Source organism: Somniosus microcephalus, chromosome 26 (assembly GCF_052327205.1).
Source record: "Somniosus microcephalus isolate GS21.2 chromosome 26, FLI_Smic_1.0, whole genome shotgun sequence".
Lineage (NCBI taxonomy): Eukaryota > Metazoa > Chordata > Chondrichthyes > Squaliformes > Somniosidae > Somniosus > Somniosus microcephalus.
Window position 1 is genome coordinate 571,307 of NC_141012.1, and position 25,884 is coordinate 597,190.

General features: G+C 46.6%; 1 protein-coding gene across 3 annotated transcripts in view; it reads left to right on the forward strand.

Annotated features, from left to right (window-relative positions):
- Positions 1-2,879: 2,879 nt before the first annotated feature.
- LOC147100181 (tubulin-specific chaperone cofactor E-like protein) overlaps positions 2,880-25,884 on the forward strand; it is a 100,987-nt gene continuing 77,982 nt past the window's right edge. The window contains exons 1-3 of one of the 3 annotated variants that reach the window (XM_085967607.1): positions 2,880-2,977; positions 17,754-17,907; positions 19,637-19,776. In XM_085967607.1, the coding sequence (XP_085823733.1) occupies positions 17,775-17,907; positions 19,637-19,776 (273 nt within the window). In that variant the 5' untranslated portion in view covers positions 2,880-2,977; positions 17,754-17,774. Of the gene's footprint in view, positions 2,978-13,201; positions 13,707-16,244; positions 16,567-17,753; positions 17,908-19,636; positions 19,777-25,884 lie in introns of those variants that run through there. The other 2 variants (XM_085967608.1, XM_085967609.1) reach the window with 2 other exon arrangements.

Genomic DNA, 25,884 nt, shown 5'->3' on the forward strand with positions numbered 1-25,884 from the left:
CCCCTGGTCGAGAGGGTGAGCCTCCTCCACGCCAACCCCCAGTATGCTTACGTGGCGTACCCGGACGGGCGGGAGGACACAGTCTCCATACGAGACCTCGCACCTTCGGGTGCCCCTGAAACGCTACCATTGCCATCCACCACTACCCACAACCCAACCCCTGTAGACGGCATGCCGCAGCCCCAGGACCCGTCATTGACCACCCAACCACTCAATGAGACGCCAGATTCAACGTTGGGTGCTGCACCATCACCGCCGCCACCACGACGATCAGGACGGCATACAAGGCCACCTGATAGACTTACTTACACGAACCTTTAGTACACTTCACCCCGCCGGACTCAATTTTAAACAAGGGGTGAATGTGGTAAACCACTGTTATTGTTGTTCACCGTTGTTGTTGTTGTTGCACACTGTTGTATCTATGCATGCCTCAGCTGGCTCCGCCCCTGGCTCCACCCACATGCCCAGGTATAAAGGTGACTGCTCTGCAGCCCCCTGCCTTCTTGGAAACCAGTCAACCACGAGAGGCATGCTCTATTCTTTGTTAATAAAAGCCTTTTAGTTACTCTCCTAACTCTCCGTCTTTTATGAGTAATTGATAGCGCATCATGAGGTTATGCACTTTGGCAGAAAAAATCAAAGAGCAAGTTGTTATCTAAATGGAGAGAAACTGCAAAGTGCTACAGTACAAAGGGATCTGGGGGTCCTGGTGCATGAAACACAAAAAGTTAGTATGCAGGTGCAGCAGGTGATCAGGAAGGCCAATGGAATCTTGGCTTTTATTGCAAGGGGGATGGAGTATAAAAACAGGGAAGTCTTGCTGCAGTTATACAGGGTATTGGTGAGGCCACACCTGGAATACTGCGTGCAGTTTTGGTTTCCATATTTAAGAAAAGATATACTTGCTCTCGAGGCGGTTCAGAGAAGGTTCACTCGGTTGATTCCGGAGATGAGGGGGTTGACGTATGAGGAAAGGTTGAGTTGGTTGGGACTCTACCCATTGGAGTTCAGAAGAATGAGAGGCGATCTTATCGAAACATATAAGATTGTGAGGGGGCTTGATCGGGTGGATGCGGTGAGGATGTTTCCACTGATGGGTGAGACTAGAACTAGGGGGCATAATCTTAGAATAAGGGGCTGCTGTTTCAAAACTGAGATGAGGAGAAACTTCTTCACTCAGAGGGTAGTAAATCTATGGAATTTGCTACCCCAGAGAGCTGTGGAAGCTGCAACATTAAATAAATTTAAAATGGAGATAGACATTTTGCTAGCAGATAAGGGAATTAGGGGTTACGGGGAGAGGGCAGGGAAGTGGACATGAGTCTAGATTCAGATCAGCCATGATCCTATTGAATGGCGGAGCACGCCCGAGGGGCCGTATGGCCTACTCCTGCTCCTATTTCTTATGTTCTTATTAAGGGTCAGTAACCAGAGGACACAGATTTAAGGTGATTGGCAAATTATTGGATTAAATATAGAATGTGCGGTGATGGTGAATCTTTTCAAGCTCAAGTGCCATAAAGTGATAGACAGACGGTAAAGGTTGAGCTCTAAGGCTTCTTCCTCTTTCTCTCACCTCATTGTACCTTTACAGCAATTGTTATTGGATAGCGATCAGGAGCAGGAACTCTGGGCTATTTTCAAAGCTTCCTCTTGCTTAAGATGAAGCTAATTGTGGAGCCCTAAATGCCAAGCCTGTGCTAATTGTTAACGGATTTCTTAGTGGTTACCGTCGCAACAAAGGGTTGTTAAGTCTGATGATAATAACTCCGCTTATGATTCACGCATGAGTGTTTTTTTATAACAAGCTTTATTATAGTGATTGACTGGGTCTCCATTTATATTAAATGACATGCAAATAATACAACCTGGTTCCCCCTCTTCCTGGGCACACAGAGAGAGGGCACACAGAATCTCCTCTCTTCTGGCACAGTAGCAGCACAAGATTCCTGACTGGCTCTCAGGAAAATTGGTGCCTGGATTCATGGAAGATTCCTGACTGGTTATCGGGGATTGTCAATCATCATTGGTCCTCTTTTGTTGAACCAAATTAACTGTGAATTAACTGTAACTTAATAAAACTTTAACTAAAACGTAACAAATTAAATTAAAATTTGGTTTGCCGGGGTGACGATGCACTCCAGTCCCCGTGGCGCCCACCGGTCTCGGAAGGCCTCAAGTGTGCCGGCGGACACCGCATGCTCCAACTCCAGGGCCACCTGGGCGCGAACATAACCGCGGAAGAGAGGCAGGTAATCAGGCCAGACGACCCCCTACAACCTGGTTCCCAGGCTCCAACTACCTCTGAAAAGGCTCTCTGATGTCAGAGAACAACACAAGCCCTGGAGTGACCAGCTCCCACCCTCTGACCCTCAAGAATGTCCTGAAGTTAAGGGGACCGGGTTCTAATCTTATACTATAACACAACCTTGGTCTGTGCTTACGTAATACATAGTTTGCACATTTAGATGAGGTTGCAGCTTATAATTTTTTCAGTCTTTGCCTCTGTGCTACAAGCTTCGTTTATAGTACAGTGTTTCAACCGAATCTTTATCTGTTTCCTAGACCTATTGTTCATATAGAGACTAGATTCAGATCCATTTCTTTCACATTAGCTCTACCACTAAAAATATTCAAAGAAAGGAATGCTGGGACGGATTAGTATGTTAAAGCATTATAACAATAATGTACAGGGATCAGTCTGTGCCTAATGCTACCAGTGGAGGGGTCAGCGGCCGGCCTCTATGGGCGTGTAGATTTCCAGGAGGGGCCTGAGCCCCGCGCTGTGGGCGGATGGGCCTTCCAGCCCCAGGTCGAGGCCTCTGTCGCCATGGTGACGCGGCGGGCCAGTCACGTGATGCCGCTGTTTACGCGGATCACGTGTCTCCCGAGACGTTGTGACGTCAGTCCTGGCGCTCTCGGGAAGCGCGCGCCCGCGGCCGCCAAACACCCGGAGAAGCGGCGGGAGCGAGCGGTGAGTGCGCGGCCTCACCGGGTCCGGGGAGAGCGCGCGGGGAATGCGCGGCCTCACCGGGCCCGGGGAGAGCGCGCGGGCGGGGAATGCGTGGTTTCACCGGACCCGGGGAGAGCGAGCGGGGAGTGCGCGGCCTCACCGGGCCCGGGGAGAGCGAGCGGGGAGTGCGCGGCTTCACCGGACCCGGGGAGAGCGAGCGGGGAGAGCGCGGCCTCACCGGGCCCGGGGAGAGCGAGCGGGGAGTGCGCGGCTTCACCGGGCCCGGGGAGAGCGAGCGGGGAATGCGCGGCCTCACCGGGCCCGGGGAGAGCGCGCGGGCGGGGAATGCGTGGTTTCACCGGACCCGGGGAGAGCGAGCGGGGAGTGCGCGGCCTCACCGGGCCCGGGGAGAGCGAGCGGGGAGAGCGCGGCCTCACCGGGCCCGGGGAGAGCGAGCGGGGAGAGCGCGGCCTCACCGGGCCCGGGGAGAGCGAGCGGGGAGTGCGCGGCCTCACCGGGCCCGGGGAGAGCGAGCGGGGAATGCGCGGCCTCACCGGGCCCGGGGAGAGCGAGCGGGGAATGCGCGGCCTCACCGGGCCCGGGGAGAGCGAGCGGGGAGAGCGCGGCCTCACCGGGCCCGGGGAGAGCGAGCGGGGAGTGCGCGGCCTCACCGGGCCCGGGGAGAGCGAGCGGGGAATGCGCGGCCTCACCGGGCCCGGGGAGAGCGAGCGGGCGGGGAATGCGCGGCTTCACCGGACCCGGGGAGAGTGAGCGGGGAGTGCGCGGCATCACCGGGCCCGGGGAAAGCGAGCGGGGAATGCGCGGCTTCACCGGACCTCGGACGGGCGGCGCTAGCTCCCCAACCCAGGGACCGAGTGCGGCTTTGGCGGGTGCCGGGGTCATGGCAGAGACCGAGCGCGGTCATGGGAAGGGGGGGATATAAATATTGGGAAGACGGAAACCATTGTCTTCACTCCCCACCACTGACTCCATCCCTCACCCTAACATCTGTCTGAGGCTGAACCACACTCTTCATAACCTTGGTGTCATGTTTGACCCCGAAATGAGCTTCCGCCCACATATCCATGGCATAACTAAGACCGCCTATTTCCAGCTCCATAACATTGCCTGTCTCCGTGCCTGCCTCAGCTCATCCGCTGCTGAAACCGTCACCCATGCCTTTGTTACCTCTAGGCTTGACTATTCCAAAACACCCCTGGCTGGTCAGCCATCTTCTATCCTCCATAAACTTGAGCTGATGCAAAACCCTGCTGCCCGTACCCTAACACACACCAAGTCCCTTTCATCCATCAGGCTGGGTCTCTTTTTTTTTAAAAAGGCCGAGGAGTGACCTAATCGAGGTCTGAAAAATGTTGATTAAAGTGGATACAGAGAGAATGTTTCCACTTGTGGGGAAGAGCATAACTAGAGGCCATCAATATGAGATAGTCACCAAGAAATCCAATAGGGAATTCAGAAGAAACCTCTTTACCCAGATAGTGGAACTCACTACCACAGGGAGTGGTTGAAGTGAATAGTATAGATGCATTTAAGGGGAGGCTAGACAAGAATACGAGGGAAAAGGGAATAGAGGGTTATGCTGCTTATCGTGTCCACGGACAGTCTATACACAGCCCAGCCAGAACTGGACACATTTTTGCGCCTTGTTGGATTCGGCAAGATCTGCAACAGTGCAGGGTTCCTCTAACGATGGGCATTGCAGGAGATGTTGCATAGTCTGTGCCTCAGTTCCACATTCACAAGTTGTCGGGCTGGTTGAATATCCCCATTTGCTTAGTGACACCTTTGAGCAACCTACACCGGTTCTAAGTCTGTTAAGGCACTTCCAGATTGCCCAGTTGCAATTAGCTCCTGGGGGAAGGCTTTCATCAAGTAAAATTTCCATCGCTGTGGGTTGTTCAAGACTGGCGAGCCGGTCTTTCCACAAGGCGATGCGGGCTTCAGATGAGGTTGATTGTAATGGAACAACACTGTTCATGAAGCTCTTCCTTGACTTTAGGCAGCTGGGTGTAGGTGTATGACAATGCAGAGGGTGCCTCTCATCTGATGTTTGACGGAGTCGCTCTTTCTTGCTGGCTACCGTTCTTCTATCAGGGGGAGTGATACCCGCCAGGATACATAGGTTGTTGGTTTTAAGCAACCTGTGATAAATCGGCAGCTTGCATTCAGAACGGCATCCATCTTCTTGGCATGAGTAGACCTTTCCCATGCAGGGCAGGCATATTCGGCAGGGTTATGCTGATAGATATAGATGAAGAAAGACGGGGGGGGAGGCTCGTGTGGAGCATAAACGCCGGCATGTACTGGTTGGGCCGAATGGCTTGTTTCTGTGCCGTATATCCTATGTAATCCTATATAATGAAAGATGTGCGGGTTAGGTTGATTGGCTATGATAAATTGACCCTTAGTGTTAGGGGGATTAAATACGTGGGGTTACGGGGATAGGGTGGGATATGTGTTGGTGTAGGGGTTATGGGGATCGGGTGGGATATGTGTCGGTGCAGGCTCGATGGGCCGAAATGGCCTCTATCTGCACTGTGGGGTTTCTGTGACCTGTGCTCGTTGACTTACATTGGCTCCCAGTCCAGCAACGCCTCAATTTTAAAAGTCTCATCCTTGTTTTCAAATCCCCCCATAGCCTCACCCCTCCCTATCTCTGTAACCTCCTCCAGCCCACAATCTTACGCGATACCTGCGCTCCTACAATTCTGGCCTTTTGAGCATCCCTGATTTCCATCGCCCCACCATTTGTGACCGTGCTAGCCCTGAACTCTCATCTTTCTCCAGTTTCTCTCCGATCTTCCCTCATGTCTTGTCCGTGAGACCCACTTCCTGCTCCCTCGACCCTATTCCACCCAACTGCTGAACACCCAACTTCCTTTTCTGGCTCCTATGTTAGCTGACATTGTTAATGGTTCTCTCCCCTCGGGTACAGTCTCTCTTGCCCTTAAATCTGCCGTCATCACCCCTCTCAAAAAACAACCCTTGACCCCTCTGTCCTTGCAAACTACTGCCCATCTCCAACCTCCCTTTCCTCTCCAAAGTTTTTGAACGTGTTGTCACCTCCCAAATCCGTGCCCATCTTTCCCGCAACTCCATGTTTGAAACCCTCCAGTCAGGTTCCCGCTCCGCCATAGTACCATAGAATCTTAGCTATAAGGAAAGACTGGATAGGCTGGGTCTGTTTTCCTTGGAACAGAGGAGGCTGAGGGGAGACCTGATTGAGGTGTATAAAATTATGAGGGGCCTAGATAAAGTGGATGGAAAGAACCCATTTCCCTCAGCAGAGGGGTCAAAAACCAGGGGACACAGATTTAAAGTAATTGGTGGAAGGTTTAGAGGGGATTTGAGGGGAAATTTCTTCACCCAGAGGGTTGTGGGGGTCTGGAACTCTCTGCCTGAAAGGGTGGTATTGGCAGGAACCCTAACCACATTTAAAAAGTACTTGGATGTGCACTTGGGATGCTGTAACCTGCAGGGCTACGGACCAAGAGCTGGGAAGTGGGATTAGGCTGGATAGCTTAGTTGGTCGGCGCAGACACGATGGGCCGAAATGGCCTCCTTCCGTGCTGTAACTTTCTATGATTCTATGAGTACTGAAAAGGCTCTCATCAAAGACACAAATTACATCCTTTGTGACTGTGACAAAGGTAAACTATCCCTCCTCGTCCTTCTTGACTTGTCTGCAGCCTTTGACACGGTTGGCCACTCCATCCTTCTCCAACGCCTCTCCACCGTCGTCTAGCTGGGTGGGATGCACTCGCCTGGTTCCATTCTTATCTATCTAATTGTAGCCAGAGAATCACCTGCAAGGGCTTCTCTTCCCACTCCTGCATCGTTACCTCTGGTGTCTCCCAAGGATCTACCCTTGGCCCCCTCCTATTTCTCATCTACATGTTGCCCTTTGGTGACATCATCCGAAAACACGGCATCAGTTTCCACATGTAGGCTGACGACATCCAGCTCTACCTCGCTACTTCTTCTCTCGACTCTGCCACGGTCTTTAAATTGTCTGACATTCAATTCTGGATGAGCAGAAATTTTCTTCAATTAAATATTAGGAAGACCGAGGCCATTGTTTTCGGTCCTCCCCAAAAACTCTGTTCCCTAGCCACTGACTCTATCCCTCTCCCTAACATCTGTCTGAGGCTGAACCACACTGTTCACACCTTGGTGTCATATTTGATCCCGATATGAGCTTCGGCCCACAGATCAGCAGCATAACTAACACCGCCTATTTCCACCTCCGTAAAGTCGCCCGTCTCCGCCCTTGCCTCAACTCATCCGCTGCTAAAACCCTCATCCGTGCCTTTGTTACCTCTAGACTTGACTATTCCAACGCACCCCTGGCTGGCCTCCCACATTCTACCTTACGTAAACTTGAGGTGATCCATAACTCGGCTGCCCGTGTCCTAACTCGCACCGAGTCCCGTTCGCCCATCACCCCTGTACTCGCTAACCAACATTGGCTCCTGGTTAAGCAGCACCTTGATTTCAGAATTCTCATCCTTGTTTTCAAATCCCTCCATGGCCTTGCCCCTTCCTATCTCTGTAATCTCCTTCTGCCCCACCCCTCCCTGAGGTATCTGTGCTCCTCTAATTCTGCCCTCTTGAGGATCCCTGATTTTAATCAGGGGGAAAATGGAGTATGAGAGTAAGCTTGCAGGGAACATAAAAACTGACTGTAAAAGCTTCTATAGATATGTGAAGAGAAAAAGATTGGTGAAGTCAAACGTAGGTCCCTTGCAGTCGGAATCAGGGGAAATTATAATGGGGAACAAAGAAATGGCAGACCAATTAAATACATACTTTGGTTCTGTCTTCAAAAAGGAGGACACAAATAACCTCCCAGAGATGTCCGGGAACATAGGGTCTAATGGGAGGGAGGAACTGAATGAAATCAGTAATTGTAGGGAAATGGTGTTAGGGAAATTGATGGGATTGAAGGCCGATAAATCCCCAGGGCCTGATAATCTACATCCTAGGGTACTTAAGGAAGTGGCCCTAGAAATAGTAGATGCATTGCTGGTCATCTTCCAAAATTCTATAGACTCTGGAACAGTTCCCATGGATTGGAGGGTAGCTAATGTTACCCCACTATTTAAAAAAGGTGGTAGAGAGAAAACAGGGAATTATAGACCGGTAAGCCTGACATCGATAGTGGGGAAAATGCTGGAGTCCATTATAAAAGATGTAATAGCAGAGCACTTGGAAAACTGACGGGATCGGATAAAGTCAACATGGATTTACAGAAGGTAAATCGTGTTTGACTAATCTACTGGAATTTTTTGAGGATGTAACTGGTAGACTAGATAAGGGAGAACCAGTGGATGTGGTGTATTTGGACTTTCAGAAGGCTTTCGATAAGGTCCCGCATAAGAGATTAGCATGTAAAGTTAAGGCACATGGGATTGGGGGCAAGGTACTGACTTGGATAGAGAACTGGTTGGCAGACAGGAAGCAAAGAGTTGGAATAAACGGGTCTTTTTCCGAGTGACAGGCAGTGACTAGTGGGGTACCGCAGGGATCGGTCCTAGGACCCCAGCTATTCACAATATATATTAATGATCTAGACGAGGGAACTAGATGTAATATCTCCAAATTTGCAGACAACACAAAGCTTGGTGGGCGTGTGTGCTGTGAGGAGGATGCCGAGAAACTCCAGTATGATTTGGACAGGTTGGGTGACTGGGCAGATGCATGGCAGACGCAGTATAATGTGGATAAATGTGAGGTTATCCACTTTGGTCGCAAAAACAGGAAGGCAGTTTATTATCTGAACAATAGATTGGGAGAAGGGGGAGTGCAACGAGACCTGGGTGTCCTTGTGCACCAGTCGCTGAAGGTAAACATGCAGGTGCAGCAAGCGGTTAAGAAGTCAAATGGTATGTTGGCCTTCGTAGCGAGAGGGATCGAGTACAGGAACCAGGATGTCTTGCTGCAGTTGTACAGGGCCTTGGTGAGACCACACCTTGAGTATTGTGTGCAGTTTTGGTCACCTTATCTGAGGAAGGATGTTCTTGCCATGGAGGGCGTGCAGCGAAGATTCACCAGACTGATACCTGGGATGGCAGGAATGACGTATGAGGAGAGATTGGGTCGATTGGGCTTATACTCGCTGGAGTTTAGAAGAATGAGAGGGGATCTCATTGAAACTTATAAAATTCTAATAGGACTAGACAGACTAGATGCAGGAAGGATGTTCCCGATGGTGGGGGAGTCCAGAACCAGGGGTCACAGTCTAATGATAAGGGGTAAGCCATTTAGGACAGAGGTGAGGAATTTCTTCACCCAGAGAGTGGTGAACCTGTGGAATTCTCTACCATAGAAAGCAGTTGAGGCCAATTCATTAAATATATTCAAGAAGGAGTTAGATATATTTCTTAAGGCTAAAGGGATCAAGGGATATCTCCTCAAGGGGAGAAGGCAGGGACAGGGTACTGAGTTTGGATGATCTGCCATGATCTCATTGAATGGTGGAGTAGGCTCGAGGGGCCGAATGGCCTACTCCTGCTTCCATCTTCTATGTTTCTATAATCGCTCAACCTTTGGTGGCCATGCCTTCTGTTGCCTAGGCCCTACGCTCTGGAATTCCCTGCCTAAACCTCTCCACCTTGCTACCTCTCTTTCCTCCTTTAAGACGCTCCTTCAAGCCTACCTCTTTGACCAAGTTTTTGGGAGGGTTTAAACTAACTTAGCAGGGGGGTGAGCACCAGCATATAGGAGTAGAAAAGAGGAATAAGGCGCATAGAGGAGTGAGTGTGTTGGATAGTACTAGAGGTGGAAGTGGTACCATATTAGATAGGAGCAGACTTAGACTACGAAAAGTTCAAAAATGGGTTTAGAATGCATGTAGGTAAGCGCACAAAGTGTGGTGAATAAGGTTGGTGAGCTACAAGCACAATTATCTGTGTGGCAATAACGGAAACTTAATTTTAAAATGGTGAGGACTGGGCACTTAATATTGAAGGGTACAAGGTGTTCAAAAAAGATAGGGAAGGAAAAAGGGAGGTGGGGTGGCAATGCTGATTAAGGAAGACATTGTAGTTTTGATAAGGGAGGATGTTCTTGAGGGGACAAGGACAGAATCCATTTGGTTAGAGTTGAGGAGCAAAAAGGGTATGATCACGCTATTGGGGGTATTCTATAGGCCTCCAAATAGAGAGAGGGAGGTAGAGGAGCAAATCTGCAGGGAAATCGCAGAGATATGCAAGAGCTATAGAGTGGTGATATTGGGGGACTTTAATTACCCAAATATCGATTGGGATAATGCTAGGGTAAAGGGAAAGGAGGGGGAGGAATTTCTGAAATGTGTTCAGGAGAATTTCCTTGACCAATATGTTCTTGGCCCAACTAGGAAGGAGGCACTGCTGGACCTGGTGCTGGGGAATGAGATGGGCCAGGTCGACCAAGTGTTTGGGAGAACACTTGGGTACAAGTGATCATCGTATCAAGATTTAGATTAGCAATGGAGAGGAGCAAGGAACAATCTGGAGTGGAACTTCTAAACTGGAATAGGGCTAACTTCAATGGGATGCGAAAGGATCTAGCCAGGGTAAAATGGAACCAAAGACTGACAGGAAAAATTGTAATGGAACAATGGGTGATCTTTAAGGAGATGTTCCAAGTACAGGCTAGGTACATTCCAACAAGAGGGAAGGGTAAGGGAACCAAAGCAAGGGCTCCTTAGATGACGAGGGAGATAGAGAAGATGATGAAATAAAAAGTGTATGATGCATGTCAGGTGAATTCTTCAAGGGAGAACCAGACCAAATACAATAAGTTGAGGAGATGTGAAGATGAAAATACGATTGGCAAAGAGAGAATGAGAGAGTAGAATGGCGGTTAACATATAAAAGGGAACCCAAAAATCTTCTACCGGCATGTAAACAGTAAGCGGGTAGTAAGAGGCGGGGTGGGGCCTATTGGAGACAAAGAAGGTGATATATGCTTAGAGGCGCAGGGCAAGGCTAGAATACTCAATGAGTACTTTGTATTGGTGTTTACTAAGGAGGTGGATGCTAACAAAATATCGGTAGAAGTGGAAAAGGCAGAAGCAATGGAAGGGGTGAAAATTGATAGACAGGATGTACTACTGGGTATGCTTAGAGTGGACACGTCGCCTGGTCCAGATGGCTTGCATCCCAGGTTGCTAAGGGAATTGGGGGAGGAGATAGCAGAAGGGCTTGCCATAATTTTCCAATCTTTCCTAGATGCGAGGGAGGTGCCCGAGGATTGGAAAGTGGCAAATGTGACACCATTGTTCAAGAAAGGGTGTACTCTTTTTGGGTATGAACAAATAAACTTTAAATTAACAAAAATACATTAAATGAAACTTAATAAATTAAAATTTGACTGCCGGTGGTGATAATGCACTCCAGTCCCTGCGGTGCCCACCGGTCGCTGAAGGTCTCGAGCGCCAAGAAAGGGTGTAAGGACAATCCTAGTAACTACAGGCCGGCCAGTTTAACATTAGTGGTGGGTAAAGTTTTAGAAACGAGGAAAAAATTAACAGACACTTGGAGAGGTTTAAGCTAATTAAGGAGAGCCAACACGGATTTGTAAAAGGCAGATCGTGTTTGACTAATTGATTTTTTGATGAAGTAACAGGATTGATGAAAGGGATGCAATGGATGTTGTCTACATGGTTTTTCAGAAGGTGTTTAACAAAGTACCACATAGAAGGCTGGTTAACAAAATTGAGGCTCATGGAATAGGTGGGTCAGTGGTAGCTTAGATAAGGAATTGGCTTAAGGACAGAAAACAGCGAGTTGTGGTAAATGGCTGTTTTTCAGACTGGAGGATGGTAGAAAGTGGTGTTCCCCAAGGGTCAGTGCTGGGGCCACTGCTTTTTTTGATATAATGCCCTGGATATTGGGATACAGAGTAGAATTTCTAAATTTACCGATGACACCAAACTTGGGGGTGTGGCAAACTGAGGATATCATCAATCGACTGCAACAGGACATAGAAAGGCTAGCAGAATGGGCGGACAAGTGGCAGATGGAATTTAATACAGAGAAGTGTGAGGTGATGCATGTGGGCAGAAGGAACAGGGAGAGGCAATATACACTTAATGCACAGTTTTAGAGTGCGCAGGGACAGAGGGACCTGGGAGTTGATGTGCATCAGTCCCTGAAGGTGGCAGGACATATTGAGAGAGTGATTAGCAAAGCATATGGGATCTTGGGCTTCATAAATAGAAGTATTTAATACAAAAGTAGAGAAGTTATGCTGAACCTTTATAAAGCGCTGGTTAGGTCACAACTGGAGTATTGCGCCCAGTTCTGGTCACTACATTTTAGGAAGGATGTGAAGGCCCTTGAGAGGGTGCAGAGGAGATTTACTAGAATGGTTCCGGGGATGAGGGATCTTAGCTACAAGGACAGGTTGGAGAAGTTAGATTTGTTTTTATTAGAGCAAAGGAGGATGAGGGGTGATTTGATCGAGGTGTACAAGATTATGACGGGTTTGGATAGGCTAGACGGGGAAAGGCTGTTCCCACTAGTTGACGGTACAAGGACTAGGGGACACAGATTTAAGGTTTTGATCAAGAGATACGGGGGGGGGATGTGAGGAAAAATATTTTTACGCAGCGAGTGGTGATGACCTGGAATTCGCTGCCGACGGAAGTGGTGGAAGCGGAGACACTCAATGTTTTCAAGGGGAGACTGGATAGGCACTGGAGGGAAATAAAGTTGCAGGGCTACGGGGATAGAGCGGGGAATGGGACTGACTGGATTGCTCAACAGAGAGCCGGCACGGACTCGATGGGCCGAATGGCCTCCTTCTGTGCCTTATGACTATGACCTGCCCTAATTTATCATTATGTGGCTCGGTGTCAAATTTTTTGTCTTAAAATGCTCCTGTGATGCGCCTTGGGACATTTTACTGCATTAAAGGTGCTAATAAGTACAAGTTTTTGTTGTTGTGTCTTCAGCTGCTGAGGCTCTAAGCTCTGGAATACCTGAACCTCTCCGCCTCTACCTTTCTCCCCCTTTAAGACGCTCCTTAAACCTACCTTCGTCATCTCCCCTAACATCGCCTTGCATGGCTCGGTGACACTCCTGTGAAGCGCCTTGGGGCATTTTACTATGTTAAAAGGTGCTATACAAATACAAGTTGTTGAGGGGGAGAGGAGTGGTTGGCTCGAGAGGAGGGGGGCTGGCAGAGGTGGCGGGAGATGGTGAAAGTACAGCCTTTTGGTCGTTTTGCTGCTCTGCCATAACCTGTCTATCTTTCTTTGACTTCTTTGCATTCTGCTTTGCCTTGCTTTGTTCATTCCTTTTGGTGGTACCATAGGCTGTGCTGATAGGTGTGGTTACAATGCTGCTGTCACCTGTACCTGAAGCTGTCACTTCTTGTGCAAGAGCTGCAAACTTGTTCTCGGAGGCAAAGGTGCAATCCAGAGTTCAGAGAGAAGTGGGGTCAAGTGGAGAAATAGACTTACCAGTCGTCTGATTGTGTTTTCCCACCAGATGTTTCAGGTTGCGGATCGCCTGATTAAAAGACTCAATCTCCAAACGTTTAGAGCAGGTGAAGGAATCGTGGTGACTAATGTCGACTCCCTCTCTTAAACTTAACCTTAAATGTGTAGGTTACACATTTCGCAATGAGACACTCTCCTCTCGGCACAGCTCTGGAGGTCGCCATGATATTTTGAAGTGTTAAAGTATCCTGTGTATGAGAAAGGAAACGGGAAGAACAAAGAGCGCAGAAAACTGCCAGGGTATGGAACTGGCCAGCGGGTGACGGGAACTCGGCTGTTTATAGGCATATAAATAGTGCAAAGGTAGTAAGAGGAGAGGTGGGGCCGATTAGCGACCAAAAAGGAGACCTATGCAGGCAGAGGGGTATGGCTGAGGTACTAAACAAGTACTTTGCATCTGTCTTCACCAAGGAAGAGGATGCTGCCATAGACATAGTGAAGGAGGAGGTAGTGGAGACACTTGATAGATAAAAACTGATAGAGGTATTCGAAAGGCTGGCTGTACTTAAAATAGATAAATCACCAGGAGCAGATGGGATGCATCCTAGGATGCTGAGAAAATTGAGGGTGGAAATCGCGGAGGTACTGACCATAATATTCCAATCCTCCATAGATACTGGGATGGTGCCAGAGGACTGGAGAATTGCAAATGTTACACCATTGTTCAAAAAATGGTGTAAAGATAAGCCCAGCAACTACAGGCCAGTCAATTTAACCTCTGTAGTGGGGAAGCTTTGAGAAACAGTAATCAGGGACAGAATTAACAGTCACTTGGATAGGTGTGGATTAATTAAGGAAAGCCAGCACGGATTTGTTAAAGGCAAATCATGTTTAACTAACTTGATCGAGTTTGTTGATGAGGGTAATGCGGTTGACGTAGTGTAAATGGATTTCCAAAAGGCGTTCAACAAAGTGCCACACAATCGGCTTGCCGGCAAAGTTAAAGCCCATGGAATAAAAGGGACAGTGGCAGCATGGATATGAAATTGGCGAAGTGACAGGAAACCGAGTGGTGGTGTACGGTTGTTTTTCAGACCGGAGGAAGGTATACAGTGGTGTTCTGCAGGGGTCAGTACTAGGACCACTACTTTTCGTGATATATATTAATGACATGGACGTGGGTGTACAGTGCACATTTTCAAAATTTGCAGATGACACAAAACTTGGAAATATAGTGAACAGTGAGGAGGAGAGTGATAGACTTCAGGTAGACATAGACAGGCTGGTGAAATGGGCGGACACGTGGCATGAAATTTAACGCAGAAAAGTGTGAAGTGATGTATTTTAGTAGAAAGAATGGGGAGAGTACATATAAACTAAATGGTACAATCCTAAAGGGGTGCACGAACAGAGAGACCTGGGGATATTTGTGCACAAATTGTTGAAGGTGGCAGGGCAGGTTGAGAAAGCAGTTAAAAAGGCTTACGGGATCCTGGGCTTCATGAATAGAAGTATAGAGTACAGAAGTGTGGAAATTATGATGAACCTGTATAAAACACTGGTTCGGCCCCAACTGGAGTAATGTGTCCAATTCTGGGCACCGCACTTTAGGAAGGATGTGAAGGCCTTAGAGAAGGTGCAGAAAAGATTTACGAGAATGATTCCAGAAATGAGGAACTTCAGTTCCGTGGAAAGACTGGAGAGGCTGGGGTTGGTCTCCTTGGAGCACAGAAGATTTGATCGAGGTGTTCAAAATCATGAGCAGTCTGGACAGAGTAGAGAGAGAGAAACTGTTCCCATTGGTGGAAGGGTCGAGCACCAGAGGACACAGGTTTAAGGTGATTGGCAAAAGAACCAAAGGTGATGTAAGAAAAAAACTGGAATGCACTTCCTGAAAGGGTAGTGGAGGCAGACTCAATCTTATCTTTCAAAAGGGAGTTGGATAAGTATCTGAAGGAAACAAAATTGCAGGGCTACGGGGAAAGGGCAGGGGAGTGGGACTAGCTGAGATGCTCTTGCAGAGAGCTGGCACGGGCTCGCCTGGCCTAATGGCCGCCTTCTGTGCTGTAACCATTTTTTAAAAACCCGGCTGGTGGGTGACAGGAACTGCCTCTGTTCTCTACTCGCAAAGCAATTGACTTTTCACTCTGTTGGACTTCTCACTCTGGCAAAGTCTCCAATCCTTCCATGAGTGCCAGAATTACATCGATAATGTCACTGGCACAGATAGAACAATCAGAAGAATGAAAGCAGCACTTGGACTGAGGAAAAACAAAGAGAATTGAAGTCTATCCCACTTGATGACTCACGGTTCCAAACAAGTAGCGGCTGCTTTCTGACTTGTTGCAGGGTATTGTGCAATGGACAGATATGAAATGGTGATCGGAAAGGAGGATGGCAAGTCAGTGTAAGAGTTAGGATTGGAGATTAGGTGAACTATGCTGATCAAGAATATTGGTGTGCTGATCAAACTGTGCAAGATATCAAGTGGCTAGCCAAGAATGCTGGCTGATTAGCAGAAGAGGAGATGTGCAGCCATTGCTGATGGTAAAAGTTGTAGTTGCAAAGTCTGTTGATCTGAGCAGAAGTGAAGTTACCGTTAATAGATGCAATTTTGCTTGACAAATAGGCCCTACCCCTGGGTTGGCTCTTGTACTCTTAGCAAGAAAGGTTCTTGTAGCTGTTGTTTCTTCTCGGAGGATGATTACTGTGGTGAGTTTTGATGTGCTGTAGTTGCCCTTGAAGGCCTGATTGTCGTCCTTACTAGATTCTGTTCAGGGTGGACCTGCTGACTAAGCAGATGTAGGGTTCATACCCATGATAATCTTATCGGTTCCATCTGTCTCCAGAGATTACAATGGTGGATTAACATTTCACAGTTCTTATTGTGAAAATACTTCACATTGAAAGTACTCCTTTCTGTGGTAACTGCTGGCTAGGAATACCAGTTTGTATTTCAGATGTTTGAATGCGTTATCAGCAGCTGGTGGGGCCAGTCAAATGTTTTCTCTCGTTATTGGGAAGGGGATTATCATCAAATACTTTTGCCCGTCTTGTGTTTTGTAATATTTCTGTTGTTGCCTACAGTTCCTGTTGAGAACTCATCCTTAGTGGAGCCTGGCCAGCATCATTTCAGGATTGTGGATTTTGCTGACACCAGGTCAGGGATCTTTGGTCACCAGCTTGTACTAACTGTCCTCCGCAGATACTGTACCTACCCCACAGCAGCCTCCTAAATCAGTAAAAATATCTCTCTATATTGTGAAGAATTATTGATTACTTTGGGAATTCTACGTGAACTATTAAGTCCCCAGTTTTAGATGTAACTTTGCAAGGCGTGTGCCTAATTCTCTGGGAGCTGCTGTGTGCAGGGATTGTTTTGTCAGCTATCCGAAGATCATAGAATCAATCATAGAAATTTACAGCACAGAAGGAGGCCATTGTGTCTGCGCCGGTCAAAAACGAGCTCTCCAGCCTAATCCCACTTTCCAGCTCTTGGTCCGTAGCCCTGTAGGTTACGGCACTTCAAGTGCACATCCAAGTACTTTTTAAATGTGATATGGGTTTCTGCCTCGACCACCTTTTCAGGCAGTGCATTCCAGACTCCCACCACCCTCTGGGTGAAAAAATTCTCTCCAACTCCCCCCTAATCCTTCTACCAATTACTTTAAATCTATGCCCCACTGGTTATTGACCTCTCTGTTAAGGGAAATAGATCCTTCCTATCCACTCTAGCTAGGCCCCTCATAATTTATACACCTCAATTAAGTCTCCCCTCAGCCTCCTCTGTTCCACAGAAAACAACCCCAGCCTATCCAATCTTTCCTTATAGCTAAAATTCTCCAGTCCTGGCTAAATCAGATTTTTTTTTCTTTCTACTTCCAGACTCTGAGTGAAATAGTTCATAGTCAATAAATTGTTTACCTATTATAATGTTTACTTGAAATTGTATAAAGTTCCTATTTAATGTGCATGGTCAAAATAAAATGTATGTCGTGACACCCAATTGTTGCTTTTTTATTTACATGATTCTACAATGTGCTTTCTCTTTTGCACAATCAGCATTGGGTCTAAGGACCCACACTCTGGACTGTGGTTAGAAATTCTGTGCTTAATCCCCAATTTTTAATGACTTTTGAGTACATAGAACAGATTGTATGACTTCTATCGCTTGTATACGATGGCTGGTACTTGCACCCAGATACACACAAGCTGATGGATTAACGCACAGCATTTTGAATATTGAACTGATAATTTGGGCCCTTTTTAATGCTGTGCCTCTGTTTCATTAACAGTTTGACAGAAATATCTTTAACCGAGAGTCTCTTGTGTCCCTACAATCTGCAGATTGCTGTCTCCAATTGGAAGATGAGTCACACCCGTGGACGCAGTTTTGTTGAGGTTATTTGTGAGAAGTACAGCCCAGAAAACTTCCCGTACCGACGAGGAAAGGGTATTGGCATCCACATCTCTGCAGGGCCACAGGGCTCACCCTTGAAAGGTGAGTGAGACTTTATCCTTGCTCTCAAACCCACCTCCTCAGTTGCTTTCCTGCTGGGTGTGACCAATTTACTACTTCTGCGATCCAGGAACTAAAAGAAATGGAGGTAGGGTGGGGAAACCCCAGAAGATTCCTCACTTTTTTAGACCACCTTAAACTTCTTGACTGTTTAATTATAATGCTATGTATCAGGGCCCCGAAGTCTTCAGAACACCAGCTTGACTATTTTAATCATGTTTTTGGCAGTCAGGCATGCGTCACCATCTTCAACCAACCTATGAAGAAATCTATAACAGCAGAGTTTCTGTTAGCCCAGTATTCACCCCTTCTCCCTGTGGGAACGCACCCCTTTGAATGTATTTCTTTTACCTAACTCTAGAGAGCTTGGGTGCAGTTTGGTGACTAAAGGTGTGTGTGCACATACACACTAGCAGCAGTTCGACAGTATTGTAAGCAGCACAACTCGCTATAAAATGTGTGAGTGTATTACTGCCATCCTCGTGTACAGTCCCACTGTATGATAGTTTCACCAGTTGACAATTTGGAGCTTCAACAACAATTGCTTGCATCCTAGTCATTATGGACATCAAACCCTAGATATGGGTGAGTGGTCTCATGCCCAGCCTCCAGCAGCTGGTATACCACATGTCAGAATCTCTCATCCGCAATACAATGACATCTGCCTGCAGTATGGTGGAATGACCTATGCAGGGAAGGTTCCTTATTGATGGTCACCTTGGTGCTTTAGATACACCAATTTCAAGTATGCCAGGCTTACTCATCACCAATTACTTAATCCAGGCCCTTATGGGCCTTTGTCAAAAAAAGTTTGCCCGGTTTAGCACTAATTCCTTCTCCATGATGTTGAGCAACAGTTCAGTGTTGGCTAGAGCCCTCCCACATGCAAACATTTAATAATGTTCATACAAAAGCTGCCACTGACTTAGTGGCAATGTGATCCGCCACAAGCTTGAATATCAATTACTGGTATAACAACAGAAAATGCTGGAAATACTCAGCAGGCCAGGCAGCATCTGTGGAGAGAGAAACAGAATTAACGTTTCAGGTCGATGACCCTTCATCTGAAACGTTAACTCTGTTTCTCTCTCCACGGCTGCTGCCTGGCCTGCTGAGTATTTCCAGCATTTTCTGTTTCAGATTTCCAGCATTTGCAGTATTTTGCTATTGTATCAATTACTGGTGTTCATGGTAATGCTGGCGTATATATGGGATAACCGGGGACCACTTCCATTCATACAGCTACTTTACATTTGATATACCAGAGACATTAGCCTTTGCATGACCAAAAATGCCTATTCATATCAAGTAGAAGCTGTCTTGTGGCAGTCATAGTGTGTTCAACATTTCTATATACTGTATCTACAGAATGAGTTGACACTGAAATATGGGCTAAACGAAATGTATACAAATGCATCTGCCCATGCGCTGATAAATATGCATTGTCCCTTACATCTGTTGTGTGCTTTGGTCACCAGCATTTGTTATAATAAGCTTGAAATGACAAGTGATTCTTTTGCAGGCAGCCTCTGGTAATATTTGAAGACACGTAAAGCCTTCAAGTTGCTTTACTTTCCCATTCACTATGCTTTCCCACACAAGTAGCAAATTAGAATTGGGGCATCATCTTATAGATGATCTGTTGCTACTGCTCGCTTGCATTCTCATTTGTTCAGAATGAATCTGAATTTATTTGTTTCATTTCCTTTAGCACGTCTGAATCTCCCAACTATCCTCGTGCTGGATGGTTGTGGAATTAACACTGCTGGAAAGGAAAGTGATATTGCTGCCTTCTGCTCGCATGTCTCTGAGCTCGACCTGTCCGATAACAATCTACAAGACTGGTACGAGGTAAATAGGTTATGAACCAAGAATTGCTAAGCACAGATGGTAGGTTCTGCTCACCATTTCCAAGTGTTGCTGTGTCATTCATAGACCATTTCACTAAAAAGATGCCAGCACACTTAATTAATCTCAGGAATAAAGTTTTTATCATCTTTTCCTTTCCCCTGTTTTATTTGCTCTATGTCTCTACATTTTTCCCATCAGTTTTCCCTGCTTCCTCCTTTCCTACAGGCACTGACTCCTTGATGGCATGTGGTTCCAAGGCAATAGTTGTCATACAAAACAGAAAATGCTGGAAACGCAGCAGATCAGTCAGCATTTGTGGAGAAAATTGGCAAGCTAACTTTTTGGGTGCGGATCCTTCAGAACTGTTTTCATCTGGTGCCTTTGTCCAAGTAAACATCATTTATGTGTGTGTTGACCAGCTATTTGACTGCAGTGGTATCACAACTAAGTTCAATTCTGTCTTCACCTGATGTCCACACAAGCAAAGCCTTTCCAGCAGGGATCAGAAGCAGGAACTGAGATTTTTCTCTTCAAACTCGGGTGCTGAGGCCAATTGTAGCAACCCTATCAGCATCTCATTTCAGATCAGCTAACTCAGCACAGACCAGAAATTGAGCCAGGGACCTAGCTGGTCTGTATGACTGAACTGCTTGTGGTGTAAGCTCACTGAAGCATCGAGGAGTTCATGCATGAGCTTGAAGTCTTTGTCATCTCCAGGGTCAACTTCTCCAACACTCTCTCCCAGTTTCTTAAGCTATACCGGAAATAAACTCATTTTCCTTTTTATTTCCCTTTCCTTGGCAGAGCTTTCAGTTGTCTTAGCCCTCTGGAACTCTCTTCCTAAACTGTCCACTTTGTTACCTCTCCCCACCTTTAGAAGCCTGCTCAAAACCTGTATTTTGAACACGCATTAACTTCTTCCAACCCATCACAATTTGAAGATTGTTGGCACTGATCAGCCCTGGCTGACTCATTTCAGAAAGTGCAATGCAGATAATCTTTTAGAACATGTAATACAATAAGCAAAATCGAATCAAAGATGCAAAAGCTGTTTTCAGGCTCGGCTGCTGGCAGTGCGCTTTGGCACAACCGAAAGACCAATTGTGTTCAGTAAAGCAGTCATTTAAAAAGTAGCAAATGGAGAGCTATGAAAGCAGGCAAGGACAAAGAACTCAAATAAACAAAAGGGGTTGAGGTGCTATATTGAAATTTAGACACTCAGCATAACAGTCTTCTCTTCCCTGCCCCTCGGCAGCTGGTGTCTTGGTCACTCAGTGGCCAACACAAATATATTATTGCCTGCATCAAAAGGATCCAGTGCCTCTACAGTTGGGGCAAAATATCTATATTAACATTTGCGAAAAGTTTTAAACACTGAAAAATATAAAAGCCAGCCTCTACTGCTAATGGTGAGTACAGGAAACTTTGTGCTATCCGGCACCGACGGGACCGAGCTGCTGCCGTTCCCTCAAAACTGCCGGACACTCCAGAGTTAATGTTGAAACATACGGAGATTTTCATCTCCGTATGAATCAACAAACCCTGTTGAAACAGTCGGCAAGTGTCTCTAGCTGAAGCTGTTGCTTAGCTACAGACCTTGCAGAGCTTGACTGTTCAAACAAAGCAAAGAAAAGAAACAAAGAATAAAAAACGGCTCCTGATTTTTGCCGGTGGCTCCAGCTTGCCGGACGGTTCGCCTCCGGATAACTCAAAGTTTCCTGTACTGATGCCTAAAATATCTAGGTGACAGGCATGTTTGCTATTACATTTTTCAGTGTTTAGAACCTTTTGCAAAAGTTGGTGTAGACATTTGCCTCACATTCTCAGCCTGTACATATATTATATTGTTAAACTAAAAAGGAATTGAAAATCCAGAAGAATGTAGTCTACATGGATTTTGCCAAGGCTAGTAATGCAAAACCTCCCTGACCAGCTTGGGGTACAGTTTAACAGTGAATCTAGACTGAAAAAGTTTTACAACTCGAAAGGACATATTGGGGAGGTTGTTGAAACCAAGGTAGATGAGGCTCCTTGCGAGTCTCTTGTGGATGTTTTTCTGCATTCATTAGAAAGTAGCAAATGTGACACACAAAAAGAGGCGCATGATAAACCATCAAATTATAGACCATTAAGCCTTACTTCCATTGTTGGGAAAGTGTTTGAAAACATTGAGGGATAATATAAGGGAGCATCCAGTGGGGTACAAGCTAATCTGAGACGGGCAACATGGTTTCAGGAGTAGAAAGAAGAAAGAAAGACTTGCATTTATATAGCGCCTTTCACGACCACCGGACGTCTCAAAGTGCTTTATAGCCAATGAAGTACTGTTTTTTGCAGTGTAGTCACTGTTGTAATGTGGGAAACGTGGCAGCCAATTTGCGTACAGCAAGATCCCACAAACAGCAATGTGATGATGACCAGATAATCTGTTTTTGTTACGTTGATTGAGGGATAAATATTGGCCAGAACACCGGGGATAACTCCCCTGCTCTTCTTTGAAACTGCCTTGGGATCTTTTACGTCCCCCTGAGAGAGCAGGTGGGGCCTCGGTTTAACGTCTCAACCGAAAGACGGCACCTCCGACAGTGCAGCACTCCCTCAGCACTGTACTGAAGTGTCAGCCTAGCTTTATGTACTCAAGTCCCTGGAGTGGGACTTGAACCCACAACCTTCTGACTTGGAGGCGAGTGTGATGCTTACTGAGCCACAACTGACACTTCTAGGAGGCTGTGCTTGATTAATTTATTGGATTTCTATGAGGAGATGACAGACTTGGTAGATGGGGGAGATACCCCACTAGTCACTGCCTGCCACCCCGAAAAAGACCCATTTATTCCTGCTCTCTGTTTCCTGTCTGATAACCAATTTTTCAGTCCATGCCAGTATATTACCCCCCATCCCATGTGCTTTAATTTTGCACACTAACCTCTTATGTGGGACTTTATCAAAGGCCTTCTGAAAATCCAAATACACCACATCCACTGATTCTCCTTTATCTACTCTACCAGTTACATCCTCAAAAAAAACGCCAGTAGGTTTGTCAAACACGATTTCCCTTTCATAAATCCATGTTGACTTTGTCTAGTCCCGTTGATATTTTCTAAGTGTCCTGTTATCACATCCTTTATAATAGACTCTAGCATTTTCCCTACTGATGTTAGGCTAACCGGTCTGTAGTTCCCTGTTTGCTCTCTCCCTCCTTTTTTAAATAGTGGGGTTATATTTGCCATCCTCCAATCTGCAGGAACTGTTCCATAATCTATAGAATTTTGGAAGATGACAACCAATGCATCCATTATTTCCAAGGCTTCCTCTTTTAGTACTCTGGGATGCTGATTATCGGGCCCTGGGGATTTATCGGCTTTCAGTCCCATTAATTTCTCCAGCACACTTTTTTTACTAATACTAATTTCTTTTAATTCCTCCTTCTCATTTAGACCCTTGGTTCCTTAGCATTTCTGGGAAGTTATTTGTGTCTTCTTCCATGAAGACAGAACCAGAGTATTTGTTTAATTGCTCGGCCATTTCCTTGTTCCCCATTATAAATTCTTCCGTTTCTGACTGTAAGGGGCCTACATTTGTTTTCACTAATCTTTTTCTTTTTACATACTTGTAGAAGCTTTTACACTCCGCTTTTATGTTCCTTGCAAGTTTACTCTCATACTCTCTTTTTCCCCTCTTAATCAATCTCTTGGTCTTTTTTGCTGAACTCTAAACTGTTCCCAATCCTCAGGCTTGCTACTTGTTCTGGCAACTTTATATGACTCCTCTTTGGATCTAATACTATCCTTAATTTCTTTTGTTAGCCATGGTTGGGCTGCTTTTCCTTTTGTGTTTTTGCGCCAGAAAGGAATGTATAACTGTTGCAATTCATGTGTTCTAGATTAATGCGCAAGGTCCAGGGTGATGTGATACATTGGGCTGGATTTTGTCAATGGGGAGCTTTTGGAGGCGGGACTCCCACTTTTTGGGTTGTAGTCCCGCCTCCATCGACTTGTGGCCAACCCACGCTACTTTCCCTTGATTGACCTTGTTAAGCCCGCCCAGCGGGCTCAGCAGGCCAATTAAGCGACACCTGGTTACTGGTGACGTCAGCGATTGACATTTCATCTGTCAAGTGCTTTTGACAGATGAAAAATCAGCGTTTGACGGCTCTGTGAAGCTGTCAAACACTGACAGTCTGTCTTCTAACGTGAGTCCTTCTACTCAGACTCGGTTAGAGATCTCTCCAGACCAGAAAGCAGAGGCGGCAGCTTTTGACAGTTCAGCGGCCATTCTGCTTTCTGTGCCGGTGAGCTCAGGGACTCCCGAGAACTGAAGGAAGGAAGCCTGCAGGAGAAAGTAAAGGTAAGTAAAACTTATTAAAACACTTTACACTTTCCTCTGCACACATGCACCCATCACTCACCTGCACAACGGACATTTCGACCCCTCCAACCCCTGCAGACCGACGGTCCGCCTCGCTAACTTGGCGTGGTTCGGAGCCGTTGGACAGCCCACACTTCAGGGCTAAAAATAGGAATTAGGCAAAAAACTGCCTGTTAACTACCTGTTAACAGGCAGTTAATTGGCACTAATCCCCTTCCCGCCTCGGGGAGGCGGCTCTCAACACAGGTTGGGTACCCACCTCCTGGGAGATTGGCACGGGGGCGGGATGGGTTCCTGCCCCCCGATTCTGCAATTTTCCCACCTCCAAACCCGCCTCCTCGGGACTTGGAAAATCGAGCCCATAGAAACATAGAAATTTATGGCACAGAAAGCAGCCATTTGGCCCATCTTTGTGCCAGCTGAAAAAGAGCTCTCCAGCCTAATCCCACTTTCCAGCTCTTGGTCCGTTGACCTGTAGGTTACGGCACGTCAAGTGCATATCCAAGTACTTTTTAAATGTGATGAGGGTTTCTGCCTCTACCACCCTTTCAGGCAGTGAGTTCCAGACCCCCACCACCCTCTGGGTGAAAACATTTCTCCTCAGCTCCCCTCTAATCCTTCGACCAATTACTTTAAATCGATGCCCCCTGGTTATTGACGTCTGCTAAGGGAAATAGGTCCTTCCTATCCACTCTATCTGGGCCCCTCATAATTTTATACATCTCAATTAAGTCTCCCTTCAGCCTCCTCTGTTCCAAAGAAAATAATTCCAGCCTATCCAGTCTTTCCTCATAGCTAAAATTCTCCAGTCCTGGCAACATCCTCGTAAATCTCCTCTGTACCCTCTCTAGTGCAATCGCATCTTTCCTGTAAAGTGTTGACCAGAACTGTACGCAGTACTCTAGCTGCGGCCTAACTAGTGTTTTATGCAGTTCTACCATAACCTCCTTGCCTTGGCTAATAAAGGAAAGTATCCCGTATGCCTTCTGAACCACCTTATCTATCTTCAGGGATTTGTGGACATGCAGTCTAGGGTCCCTCTGTTCCTCTACACTTCTCAGTATCCTACCATGTATTGTGTATTCCCTTGCCTTGTTAGTCCTCCCCAAATGCATTACCTCACAGTTCTCTGGACTGAATTCAATTTGCCACTTTTCTGCCCACCTGACCAGTCCATTGCTATCTTCCTGCTGTCTACAGCTTTCATGGCCAATTTTTGTATCATCTCAAATTTCTTAATCATGCCCCCTACATTGAAGTCTGAATCATTGATATATACACAAAAAGCAAGGGATCTGCGGAACCACACTAGAAACAGCCTTAAAGTCACAAAAGCACCCGTCGACCATTACCCTTTGCTTCCTGCCACTGAGCTAATTTTGGATGCAACTTGTCACTTTCCCTTGGATCCTATGGGTTTTTACTTTTCTGACCAGTCTGCCATGTGGGACCTTGTCAAAAAGCCTTGCTAAAATCCATGTAGACCACATCAGACGTGCTACCCTCCTCGTTGCCTCCTCAAAAAATTCGATCAAGTTAGTCAGACACGACCTTTCCTTAACAAATCATGCTGACTGGCCTTGATTATTCTGTGCCTTTCTAAATGGCGATTAATACTGATCCTCAGAATTTTTTCCAATAATTTGCCCACCACCGGGGTTAGACTGACTGGCCTGTAATTACTCGGTCTAGCCCTTTCTCCATTTTCAAACAACTGTACAACGTTACCAGTCCTCCCGC